The sequence below is a fragment of the Equus asinus genome, chromosome 20, assembly GCF_041296235.1.
Source record: "Equus asinus isolate D_3611 breed Donkey chromosome 20, EquAss-T2T_v2, whole genome shotgun sequence".
Classification (NCBI taxonomy): Eukaryota; Metazoa; Chordata; class Mammalia; order Perissodactyla; family Equidae; genus Equus; species Equus asinus.
In genome coordinates this window covers 41,206,924-41,221,234 of record NC_091809.1, presented here as the reverse complement: position 1 = coordinate 41,221,234, position 14,311 = coordinate 41,206,924, and the positions used below count along the sequence as shown (strand labels likewise).

Below are 14,311 nucleotides of genomic sequence, written 5' to 3'. Positions count from 1 at the left end.
ACACTTGACGTAGATATGCTCATTAAAAAAAAAGTTATATGATTTAATCATCAACATGTAATTTATTCATGTATAGTTCTCAGTGTTAACATTATCCAAAACCACCTACTCAGGACTATTTGTTTCACTAATTTTTCTGAGGAAATTAAAAAGTCACATTAAATTTTTAATCATGAGATTCCATTTTATTTAGCACAATCAAAAATTATATGTCATAATATATTTTGTAAAGTGGTGTGCAATAAAATTTAGTTTGATTTTTTTATTGAGGTATAATTGACATAAAACATTCTATTAGTTTCAGCCATACAACATAATAATGGAGATTTGTATATATTGCAAAGTGCTAAGCACAATAATTCTAATTAACATCCCTCTCCATACACAGTTACAAAAAATTTTCTTTTCTTGTGATGAAAACTTTTAAGATCTATTCTTTAGCTACTTTCAAATATGCAATAAAGTGGCCAGCCCCATGGCGTAGTGGTTAAGTTCAGTGTATTCCACATTGGCAGCTCAAGTTCATGGGTTTGGATCCCTGGTAGGACCTACACCACTCATCAGCCATGCTGTGGTGGAAACCTACGTATAAAGTGAAGAAGATTGTCATGAATGTTAGCTCAGGCCTAACTTTCCTCAGGTAAAAAAAGAGATTGACAACAGACATTAGCTCAGCACTGATCTTCCTCAGAAAAAAAAAAAAACGCAGCAGAGTATTATTAACTATGTTCATAATGCCACTAGCAACTACCCATTTGTTCTCTGTATCTACGAGCTCAATTTTTGTTTTTGTTGTTGTTTTAGATTCCACATACAAATTAGATCATAAGATATTTGGCTTTCTCTGTCTGACATATTTTACATAGCATAATGCCTTCTAGGTCCATCCATATTGTTGCAAATGGCAAGATTTACCCATTCTTCATCACATTCTCTTTATCCAGTCATCCATCAATAAGCACTTACATTATTTCTATATCTTGGCTATTGTAAATAATACCTCAATGAGCATAGAGGTGCAAATATCTTATTGAGTTAGTGTTTTCGTTTTCTTCAGATAAGTACACAGAAGTAGAATTGCTGGATCATAGGGTAGTTCTATTTTCAATTTACTGAGGAAACTTCATACTGTTGTCCACAGTGGCTGCACCAATTTGCATTCCCACCAGTACTGCACAAGAGTTCCCTTTTCTTCACATCCTCACCAACATTTGTTCTCTCTTGTCCTTTTGATAATAATCTAAGAGATGTGAAGTGGTATCTCATTGTGGTTTTCATTTGCATTTCCCTGATGATTAGTGATGTTGAGCACCTTTTCACGTACCTGTTGTCCATCTGTATGTCTCCTTTAGAAAAGTGTCTATTCACATCTTCTGCTCATTTTTAAATTGGATTATTTGATTTTTTGCTATTGAGTTGTATAAGTTTCTTATAAATTTTGGATATTAAGCCTCTGATTTACAAATTTTTCCTCCCATTTTGTAGGTTGCCTTTTCATTTCATTGACAGTTTTCCAATGTTCTGCAGAAGCTTTTTAATTTGGCGTAGTCTCACTTTTTTATTTTTGCTTTTGTTGCCTTTGCTTTTGATGTCAAATTAAAAAAAACATACTTTGAAAGTGGATTATAATTACAATATCAGATGAACTTTTAATTTTTCCAGGGTTCTCGTGTAAAATTAGGGAATGATTAGAAAAGAACAGGATTCTAAGACATGGAATGGAGACTAGTGGCACGATTTAGATGATGAGGTGCCTGAATTCCCAACCCCACACTGAATCTCCCTGCCCAGAAAGATTAGCTGCTCCTGCTCTGTCTGATGAGGCTGTTCTTGCTTTGCTTGGAGATTCAAAAGGCCTCTCCTTCAAAGAGGAAGGCAGTTTTCCTCAGTGATATACCTCAAGAGTCCTTCCTCCCTCCCCAGTCTACTTCCTTCCCACATTACTTTTAGACAGATGAACATAATTTCTGAAAGAGTTTGACCAAGGAGAAAAGAATGTCATTAAATATTTGAATTAATTATCAATATGAACATGCTTTCCAGAAGCTCTGCACTCATTGTGCTAACTTGATCAGATAATAGTAGTCTTATACTATTTACTTACTGATGGTTGGCTGATGCTTGGACTCAACAGTGACTTATGCTAAATAAAGATATAGGGAAGGGGATGTAATGATTTGAGAAATTGGAATGTGGAAGTGGATTTCCCATGTAGAACCTACCCCCTCATGCGCAAATCCTGTGGCCTGAAAGGATGAAGAATTTATTCTTTTTACCAATGCTCTAAGAATTACACTGAGGAAGGGAAACATCAGGTGCCAGAATATTGATTGGAATTGATGTGGCTGAAATGAGCTTTTAATTATTACAATATTTAAGAATTATAAGTAGTGGGCTCAAACTATCAGACAAGAGGTGGGGAAAGTTATCAGAATGGGTAGTAAGAGCAATAGGGTAGTAAACAGGGCAACTAGTAAAGAATTTTTCCAAACTGGAAAGTCTATCCTTCTTGATTAATGTAACAAAATTCTACCAGGTCTAATAAAAGAGGCCAAAATTGAGTCACCGTCAGGGTCATTGCCCTTACCCACTTCCCTGGTTGAGTCAGTTCATTGATTCAATGCCACTTTGGAAAAGGAAAGGCCAAGTATTCTCTACAGTAAGAATATAAGCATGTACTGTGCATAATCTTCCTAACTTTCCCCCAAATGGACCTCTGTTTCTTCCATGGAATAACTAGTCAAGGGAAATAGCCAGGCTGTTTTTAATGTATTTAACTCTGGCTTTGTCAGGTAATAAATGGAGCTCTGAACCAAGTCCACCTTATAGAACATCAAATTACCCTAACATTGTTTCCTACTTCATGAGTGTAGAATTGGTATTTATGTTCTCAGCAACTGAGGCAATCTCCACGTTGGCTTTCTGACCCTAAAGTAACTAGGGACTATTTTTATAAAGAGGGTCATGTGGAAGCCCGAGGTCTCCAACTTTCAATAAAAGAGTCATAAAAACTTTGTGTCTTTTGGGATGCTCATGGAGATCAATACTACTAAAAGAATTAGGATAGAAATTTCTATCACATGCCCATTAACTCTGCAGTATGACAGGTGCAGAATGACAGAGAATTGTAAGTTTAAGGAAGTAGTGACATATCATAGCTCCTGATTTAGATGTGGTCTTGTTAGATTATGTCAGTAGAACCATTAGCACAGTGATCCCCAGCTGATAAATGCTTTTAATTTGTAAGAGTTACCAAATACAAAGTGTCATTCATAGAAAATTTCCGCATACATGATACATATACACATATACATGCACTCAGACATAAATATGTTCATATATACATACACATATATAATAATGAGAAAAAATTGCATGTAACCACAATCCTATTTTTTTCACCACCAATAGTCACATAGCTATGTGCCCCTTTAACTTTTCACCCTCTCCCCAACTCTTTGTCCTCTAGTACCCACTAATCTGTTCTCCTTATCTATGTGTTTGTTTATCTTCCACATAGTAGTGAAATCGTATGGTATTTGTTTTTCTATTTCTGACCTATTTGTTCAGGATAATCCCCTTAAAGCCTATCCATGTTGTTGCAAATGGGATGATTTTGTCTTTTTTATGGTTGAGTAGTATTCAATTCTGTATGTATACCACATCTTCTTTATCCCTACTTCCATTGGGCATTTCGTTTGCTTCCATGTCTTTGCTATTGTGAATAATGCTGCTATGAATATAGGGGTGCATAAATCTATTTGAATTATTGATTGCATGTTCTTTGGACAAATATCTAGTAATGGAGTGGCTGGATCCTATGGTATTTCTATTTTTAATTGTTTGAGAAATCTCCATACTCTTCCACAGTGGCTGCACCAGTCTGCATTTCTACCAGCAGTGTGTGAGTGTTTCTTTTCCTCCACATCCTCTCCAACATTTGTTATTTCTTGTCTTGTTAATTGTAGCCATTCTGATGGGTGTAAGGTGATATCTATTGTAGTTTATATTTGCATTTGCCTAATAATTAATGATGTTGAATATCTCTTCATGTTCCTGTTGGCCATCTGTATATCTTGTTTGGAAAAATATCTGTTCATATTTTCTGCCCAATTTTTGATTGAGTTGTTTGTGTTTCTGTTGTTGAGATGTATGAGTTCTTTATATATTTTAGAAATTAACCTCTTATCAGATATATGATCTGTTAATATTTTCTCCTAGTTAATGGATTGTCTTTTTGTTTTGTTCATGGTTTCCTTTGCCTTGAAGAACAAAGCTGAGGCACCACAACCCCTGACACAAAAATACACTGCAAAGCTATAGTATTCAAAACAGCATGGTACTGGTACAAAGACAGACACACAGATCAAGGGAACAGAATCCAGAGCCCAGAAATAAAACCACATATGTATGGACAGCTAATATTTGACAAAGGAGCCAAGAACATACAATGGAGAAAGGAGAGTCTCTTCAATAAATGGTGCTGGGAAAACTGGACAGCCACGTGAAAAAGGACGAAAGTAGATGATTATGTTACATCATACACTAAAACTAGCTTAAAATGGATTAAAAACTTGAATGCAAGACCTGAAACCACAAAACTTATAGAACAAAGTATAGGCAGTATACTCTTTGGCATCAGTCTTAGGAGTATCTTTTAGAATATCATGTATACTCAGGCAAGGGAAACAAAAGAAAAAGTAAACAAAGAAGACTACCTCAGACCACAATCCTGCTGAAGTAAAATATTATAAGAACCACAGCAGTATCCTCTGTGCTTTCCTCCCATGACATCTTCTTCTCTCCCTATGAAAGAAAATAACTATCCTGCAATTTCTGTTAACTTTTCCCTTGACTGTCTTTTAAATGTTTATCAATTATGTATTCATTCCTCTTTTGAACTTATATAAATGGAATCATACAGTATTATTCTTACCTAAGATTTATTTTTTTGGAACATTGATTTTGATCACTGTGGTTTACTCCCCCTTTTTTTACTTCCTTATCTATTTTATGAATAGGACACATTTTTCTCTCCCTTCCCTTCCTCTCTTTCCCCTCTCTTCTTTCACATTGAACAATGTGAAAACAACAAACAACATTTTCCAAACAACAGTTGAGCTGTTAAATGTTTTTTCTATATTTAGACACAGTTGCTAAGCATATTTTTATACATGGTAGAAGCTCTGTATGTGCAAAATTTATGTAGGTTCCTGGAAAGGAAGTACTGGACCACAGAATATGCATATCTGTAATTGTATTGATGATGTAGTGTTTGTACCAATTTTCACACTAACTAGCAGCTAAGAGAGCTCTTTGGTCCACATCTTTGCTAGTACTCAGTATATTCGGATTTTACAGTTTTTTCTTGAAAGTATGAAAGTTATATTTTATTGTAGATTTAATATGCATTTCTATGATTAACTAATGAAGTTGAGCATGCTTTCTTTGGTTTTCTACCTTTCTTGTTTTCTCTTCTCTGAAAAGTCTGTATGTGACTTTTGCTTACTATTTTCATTTGTTTTTATTTTACTTTGTGATGTATATCGTATTTTCTACATTGCAAATACTAATACTTTTATTTTCTCTTTAGGTTAAGTGTGATAAATATCTTCTCTCAGTGTGTAACTTACCTTTTGTCTTTAAAATGGTTTTTGATAATTCAACCTTATTAAAATTAAGAAATTCTATTTAATTCTTTTGGTGGCTTTTAAAGAAAAATCCTCCCCTATGTCTTCATTCATATACTCAAAGCTAACTTTGTATCACCTATGTGCGAGCTACTGATTTGGTTCATGTTTTCCTCTTATAGTTTTTATGTAACAATTATTCTGTAGTGATTTGTCCACTCATGAACTCACAAGATATTATGTTAGTTGACTATATTGGTAACATCATATTAGTAGGACCTGGTGAGTGGGAAATAGAAGATATCCCACATGCCTTGAAAATTCATATTTCCATATCATGTGAGAAAAACCTATGGAAACAAACTGTCACCTCAGTGACATTTCTTGTAATCTAGTTGCCTTGGGATGTGTTAGGCTAGTCCACAAAATCTTGATTTTTGATAATGTTCAAGAATGTCACCTTGTACTGTGCTGAAGGTTCTTTTACTTCATTTTACTCCTGAAGCAAATAAGTAGCTCAAAGCATCTATTTGAGGTACTAATATAGAAGGAAGGACATGACTTCCCATCGTGTTCCTATTTTCACATGAAGGGGCTCTCCAAAGTTTCATTTTCTGGGCACACTACACAATGAGAGATATCTGGCCTGTAATATGAATACAAATTGTAGAATTACTGGCTTTTATCCCTCTACTGAAGAAGAAATATTTGTACAACATAAAAGGCTATAATTTTGCTACTTTTCCTTTTTCCTTATCCAGACAGTGAATCTAGGTAATTCCATAGGATACCTCTGCATTTAACGATACCCAGAGGTAAAAAGTAATAGTAAATGACTGAAGCCTAATTTGGCAATATCAAAATGTGTTTGTGTCTTGCAGAAATAATGATTTGATCAACCCTATTTGGCAACACTAACATGCTGAGTTTCCTGATAAGAAAAAGTGTTTAAAAAAAGTAGAAATCATTAACGTGAGCTGTGATCTGATAACCATTTGCAAAATCAGTATTGTACCTCCTACATGCATTTTCTACATGGCTTTGACGTACATGTATTTACATATGTTTTAGTTTTCTCCCCTCCATTCACTCCCTTAATATATATAAGACGGTAACTTTATTATTTTGTCTTTAGGTCACACAATAGTGAGTTAGAATTACTCATAACCAGAGATAAAATTGTCATCACTCAGAGATTCCAGATTTGAATCTGGATGAAACAAATGGTGATATATTGGAGTGGCTTCCTCTGTGAAGGGAGAGACATGAGGAATAAAGTCGCATTGCACTTGGCGTTGACATTTTGTGTGTGTAAATATGATGGGAAGGATGTATACAAATGATGTGTGATCAGTATGGCAGATTGTCATGAATCTTTATTGGAGTAATTGTTTATTCATATATTTTAGAAGCATATCTTTTAAACCGCCTTCCTGTAGGTGGGACTGCCTTCTGCTGTAGACATACCAGATGCTTTCCCATTCACTCTAGCAAATAGGGAACATGGACATGGGATCTAGGCTTGGCTAATAAAATAGATCAACCTAGACTTTGATCTGAAGGAAAGGGCAATAAAAGGCACATACAGGAGAGTTAACTCAGATGATGGCAGTGACAGCATTAGCAACATAGAGTTTTGAAAAGCAGGGCTGGTGGCATACCATCAGTCCTTTTAGGGTTTTGTGCCTGTGTTGATGGTGGGTACTCTGTGGAGCTGAGTAGTGCACGGAAACAACAGTTGAACCCTCACCAGATATTTCTTAGGCATTACTTTGCAATATTTCTGGCTGGTCATCATGTTTCCTGTTCCTTTTAAGGTTTGATGTTTTGGCTTTTCTGAGTTGCTTGTTACATGGTGTGTATATGTGAGGGATATGTTGTAACGGAAAAGTACATTTTTGTTTAGCTTGCTTTTTTCTCCTTAAATATATATCACCGACCTCCCTGGAGGTCAGTAGATCAATATTTAATTCTTTTACTTTCTAGTTTCTTTACGTATACACTAATGGATATAATTGTGAATTAATTAGATTGTATCATATATGCCATATTATTTTAGTCTTTAAAAAATTTTTTGTCTTTTTTTCATTACCATCACCTTCTCAATCCTAGATTAATAACCTGGTTTATTTCTTCTACTTATTTTTCTATGCTTGTATAATGTAAAAATTTTCTTTGCTTATGAAAATGGCAAAATTCTAACCAACCTACTGTGCATTATGCTCCTGCCCACTCCTCCACAGAAAATATTTCGTGAAAATCCCTCAAGGTTAACTAGTGTGGTTATAATTCAGTCTTACAGTAACTGCTTAGTGTTTCATGATGTAGCAGTACCATGATTTATTCAACCATTCCTCTTTAGGAATATTCACTTGATTTTCAGTTGTTTTGCAACTATAAATTATGTATCAACACATGTGTTTGAATAAATACTTATGTGGTGGTGCTTTTATTTTTTGAGATAGATTCCTGGAGTGGAATTGTTGAATTTAAGGACATATATTTAAATTCAATACTATCTTCACATTGCTTTCCCAAAGAAGACATTATAACTACTCAGATTTATACCAACAATAACATTATTTTGCATTTCACTGACTAGGAATGAGCTTAAGCATCTTTGCAAATCATTTAAATTTACTCTGCTGTGAATTTCTGGCCCACATTCTTTGCCGTTTTCCAATTTGAGAGGGGCTCTCCATTTTTTATGGATTTCTAGGCAAGATTTGTTTTGGATCTAAGTTCTTTGTCAAATATATGTATTGCAAATATTATCTCCCACTCTGCAGCTTGCCTTTTACTTCTTAATATTGCTTTGTAATAACAGAAATGATAACTTTAAGAATGGAAAATAGGAATGAAAATTTAAAAAGATACCATTCTACATAGCACTCAAAAAGTCAAATAATTAAAAGATATTCAACTTGATTTTTCATAAGGAAACTACAACTTACATACGATAAGATACCACCTTACACCTATTAAAAGAGCTAAAGTAAAAAAGACAGATGATGCCCAATGATGATCACATGCAGAAAACTAGAACTTTCAACCACTGCTACTAGGAAAATAAATTGTGTGGCAAAAACAATTTCCAACTGTTTTTTTCTCTTCTTATAATCTGATTATGAAGCTCTAGCTTTATTAAACATGATCAAAGAAAATCAGCTGCAAAATTCGTAGTGTACAATGCAATCAATTTAGTTCATGTGTTATTTTTTATAATTATCTTTTGTTTGTTTGTTTTAAAATATATTTACCTAAACCAATGTCATAAAGTCTACCACAGTTATATCTACAATTCAGCTGTAAAATAATTTTGAAAATTTAAGTGCTTTAAACCATTTTAAAAGATGGTGAAAAAGAGAATGCTATTGAGATGGAGAGTGCAAACAGGTGATGACCATTTATGGATTCTGGACAATTTTAAGTTGAGAGTAAGCAGTTGTGAGCCTATCTCCATCACAGGTGAGGGAAAAGCATAACTGAGTCCTCCCTTCCTCTTAGTTATAATTATTAGCTCCAGAAAGACATGAACTCTTCTCAGGAGGGTTCAAATAACAAACACATAGGGAAATATAGGCATTATTACTAAAAACTTTCATTAGACTCTTCTTATTGTTTTTCTGCTCATCAAGGGTCCTGAAGACCCAAGAGTAATCCTATCTCCTGAGACACTAAATCAAGTCAGGCTCCTACCCATCCAGCCATGTTAGTTTCCATTCCCTGTACTTCAACTAGCTGGGTCCTTGAGTAGGAATAAACTACTTTTTCTCACCAAGGAATCACAGACGTATCTCTTCCTTGAGTAATAACGTGCAAATTAGTGCCTTGTCATAGCATGTAGAAAGTGAAAAATTTGGGGAAAAAAACACCACAGATGAACTTTACACTGAAATGAATCAAATACTGTAAGGTGAGTTCTTAGAAAGGTAGATTTCTCTTACTTCCTTTTGCTTTCCTTCTTAAACTTCCATTCAGAGTTAAGATACTTGTGGATCATTAGATTTCCTTCTAAATTTGGTTATCTAGTCTCTCTCTTTCTCTGTATAGATACAGTTCTCTTTCTATATATACAATAAAATTGGTAATTAAGGATCTACAAATAGGGACTACGTTGCTACAGCAAGGACAAACAATTCAAACATTGACACCTCTGATTGATACTCCCGCTTAAGTCTCAGGCTACCTTGTAATTCACCTGATGGAAATTTTCATATTTCATTTAGTCTGAATGTGAGATTATTCTGGTGACAGAATCCCACTGGTAGAGGGGAATTTCAGAGATACATTTGTTCTATTTCTTAAGTTCTGATATCCATGTAGGTGATCAGGATAATTCTGTCTCTGTTATTCATTTTCTCAGTTGAAAAAATGTACCTTTAATATAGCTTAAGCCACATTGCCTGGAAATAGGATAAATTTTGTTTGGTCTTTGCTAAGAGCAGAGATCCTTGTTTGTCTCATATTGGTGAGCCAGTTTCAGAGTCTTCTCTCATAAACAATTAATACCAATCCTGAACTCGACAGTATTTTGGATTAAATCAATAACAGCATTTCTGTCTCACTTTTCATTGTACAGAATCTCAACTTTTCTTGACATCGACCCAACATAGGTTCTTTCCTCTTGCATTGGTTCCATTTTTCCTGTGCCAGGTAGTAGGTTTTAAATATGAACCATATACTTGATGGAATTGTCTTCTTTTATGAGAACATGCCTGGATTTATGAGTATGAGGAATAGAAGATGGGGGAGGGATATCTTCTCTAACATAGCCAATATTAGGAAACATTTAGATATCTAGCAGAGAAGGATGTATGTTAGAAAATTTGTCTGTACCCAATGGACTGTGGTTGGGAGAACACATTCAAACTTTATTTTCTTAGAGCCTCATAAAGGATAATCTAGTGTAAGAGAAGAGTGAGGCTAGCAGTGCATGAGGCTTGGTATTTTCTGGATCGTATGGGAGCTTGCAGGTAGCCTATTATGGAGTTGAGGTTCTAATCTGCTCTAGTTGAAGTGACAGAAATCGTTTTATTAGTACCAGTACCAGTACCAGAGATGAAATTTGCCTCAAAGATATAAATTTGAAATTGAGAAGTCCCTATACAACAAAGAGATTTTATTTGTTATCCATCTCTCTCTCTCTCTCTCTCTTTCCCTCTCTCTCTCTCTCTATATATATGGAAATTCTGTAATACAAAGCAAAGTGTTATATGATTCACTATCATTTATTGAGCAGCTTTTACATCCTAGGCACTGTAGTAAGTACTTTACACATAGTATCTTACTTAATACTTATAACTTCTCAGTGAGGTAGGTGAGGTGAGTACTGCTAACTTATATATGAGGACACAAGAGAATGATTTAGATATACTGTAGACTTTTGAAATGCTCATTGCTATCAACAATTAAATTCTTGATTCTTTAAGTTTCTTCATGAACGTTTGATAGAAAATAGAGTTCCAATTAGACTCAAAGATTCCTGACCTCTGGTGTACACTCCCTGTTGAATCACCTCCCCTTCAGCATGGGTAGGGCCAGTGAATATGGTAGGATATCTCTTGGTGACATCACAGTACATTACACTTTGTCACAGCAAACTGGAGAGAGTCTCTTGCTGGCTTTGAAGAATGAAGCTGCCATCTTACCAGATAGTCTGGTTAGGTGGTTAGGACTTAAAGGTGGCTTCTGGAAGTGGAGAGCAATGCTCCCTGTCAACAGCAAACAAGAAAACAGGGCCCCCAGTCCTGAAGCTGCAAGGAAATGGATTTAGACAACAATCTCAATAAACTTGGAGGAGGATCCTGAGCCTCTCATGAGATTATAGTCTCAGATGAGTTTACAGACCCAGCTGACACCTTGATGTAAACTTGGTAAGACTTGAGCAGAGGACTCAGGTGACCTGACTCAAAAAATTGTATAATAGTGATTTTAAATTGCTTCCTGCTGCTAAATTTGTGGTAATGTATGATACACCAATGGAAATTAATGCCATGGATTTCTCCTACTTTCTTTTGCATATATAAGTCTGTGCTTCTATTTGTCTGTGTGTCTGTGAGAGAGAGAGAAACAGATGCTGAAATCATTCCATCCACTTTTACTAAAGAGGCTTTATAATAAGCAAAGTTGAGTATAACTCTAGAATTATCTACCATGATGATGCAGTTGCTACATAGAGAATGGATTCTCAGTTCTCAATTAAATGCTATGTGTTTTTTATATTCTTAGACGGAGAAGGACCAAAGATGCGTAGAAATGGCAAATGTGAGCCTCGTGACAACATTCATCCTCATGGATCTTCCCCATGCATCAGCGTTGGACACCCTGCTCTTTGGAATCTTCTTGGTGATTTATGTACTCACTGTGGTGGGGAACCTCCTCATCCTGCTGGTGATCTCGGTGGATTCCCACCTCCACACCCCCATGTACTACTTCCTGACCAATCTGTCCTTCATTGACATGTGGTTCTCCACAGTCACTGTGCCCAAAATGCTGATGACCTTCATCTCTACAGGAGGCAGGTCTATTTCCTTTCGCAGCTGTGTGGCCCAGCTCTACTCTTTCCACTTCCTGGGGAGCACTGAGTGTTTCCTGTACACAATCATGTCCTATGACCGCTACCTGGCCATCTGTTACCCACTCAGGTACACCGGCATGATGAGTGGGCGAACATGTGTCCTCCTGGCTGCAAGCACATGGCTCAGTGGCTCTCTGCACTCTGCCATCCAGACCACACTGACGTTCCGTTTGCCCTACTGTGGGCCCAACCAGATCCAGCATTACTTCTGTGATGCACCGCCTATCCTCAAACTGACCTGTGCAGACACCTCTGCCATCGAGATGGTGATCTTTGTCAGCATCGGGGTAGTGGCCTCGGGCTGCTTTCTCCTGATAGCGCTTTCCTATGTTTCCATTGTCTGTTCCATCCTGAAGATCCGCACCTCAGAGGGGAGACACAGAGCATTTCAGACCTGCGCCTCCCACTGCATTGTGGTCCTTTGTTTCTTTGTTCCCTGTGTTTTCATTTACCTGAGGCCAGGCTCCAAGAATGCTGTGGATGGGGTTGTGGCAGTTTTCGACACTGTGCTGACACCCCTTCTAAACCCTGTGGTATACACCCTAAGGAACAAGGAAGTGAAGAAAGCTCTACTGAAGCTGAAAGACAAAGTACCATATTCTTCGAGCAAATAAATGCTCGAGGTAGATACGCTAATTTTAAAAATAGAGTAATATAATTTAGTCATCAACATATAATTTATTGCATATATTGTTCTCAGTGTTAAAACATTATCCAAAATCATCTTGCCAGGGATATTTGTTTCACATAATTTTCTGATGCATTGAAAAAATCATGATTCTTTTTTTATTTACAATGAACATGTTTAAATTTTGGTCTCTCAACTCATTTCTCAGTAAGAGGTTTATTTCACCTTTTTTACAGTTTTATTTACATAGAATTGACATATAACATTATTTTTATCTCTTTAGAGAATAAATATTTTGATAGGATCTCAGATACAGAGGATTGAGTTTTTCATACATCTAAGTTGGTAATTTGTGTTTTTTTTTTGTTTATGTCTTATGTACACACAGTCATTGGGAATTTACAGCCATGGGGATACTATTCAAAGAGAGCAACAAATATCAGAGGCCATTTATTTGTGGTTACAGCTATGCAACTGCCTTCTCAACTCTCTTAGTGACTCTGCATGTGTTTGTGTGTATATGGCTGTGTGTTTTTGTGGGTCCCAAGTTGACTACCCCTCTTTCCTAGCACATCTTGACCCTGTTAATTGTTTCCATATAGAAAGAGTTCTAAACTTCTTCCAACAGCTTGCTATGTCTCTGGGTAGGTCTGCCAGGACAAGCTGTGGCACTGACACACTCCTATCAGTACTGGGAACAATCCCCACCTTACAAGAGCCCTGCAGTTTCTCAGGTTCAGTGAGTCCAATCAGGAGAAATTTATCAGCAGATACTGCTAGTCTGCATCATGAATTCTGACCTTGAATTCCTGTGCTATCTGACCATATACCCATGTTTAGCAGAGAACCATTCTATGCTACATCCTTTTACTACAGGTGGTGATGGTGGTCATGTTGCCCAGGCAGCTCCTTATCCCTCCATCTTAGAGTCTTGGAAATTCAGCTACACCAAACACAAGACAGGGGCACCCCGTATTGCAGGCTGGGGCCATGGGTGTTGCCTACTTAGAAAGTAAGAAAATGAAAATATAATTAAGTAACTAGTTATCATGGGATTTCAACGTATTTCTTTTACAAATTAGAAAATTAAGACCTGGTAAAGACAGAACACCCTAAAATAACTTAATGCATAGCTACATAACCCATACTTGTGGCCATACACATGCAATGGAAGAAATTCTGTAATTGCATGTAAACAAAAACAAATGTTGGCTCAAATAAGCTTAGAAATTATTTTACATCCTCCACCTCAATTTCTCATCTGTAGAAGACCCATTTTCAAATATTGTTACAAGGTGAAATGAGTTAATAGAAGTAAAAATGTTTGCGTGACACTGATTCATAATAATTTCTTAATTAAAGTTTTAAAATTCAAACCTTGGACCACCAGTCAGGCAGTCTGATTCTCAGAATCATACTCTTTACCAATTAATTCAATGATTCCCTAGCTACTGACCTAGTATATTTGACGAT

General features: G+C 36.1%; 1 protein-coding gene across 1 annotated transcript; it reads left to right on the top strand.

The window, feature by feature from the left end:
• The first annotated feature begins 11,888 nt into the window (after positions 1-11,888).
• LOC106832804 (olfactory receptor 10G9-like) lies at positions 11,889-12,824 on the top strand. Its single transcript, XM_014843695.3, has one exon. It carries the CDS (start codon positions 11,889-11,891, stop codon positions 12,822-12,824), a length of 936 nt encoding a protein of 311 aa, XP_014699181.2.
• Positions 12,825-14,311: the final 1,487 nt, after the last annotated feature.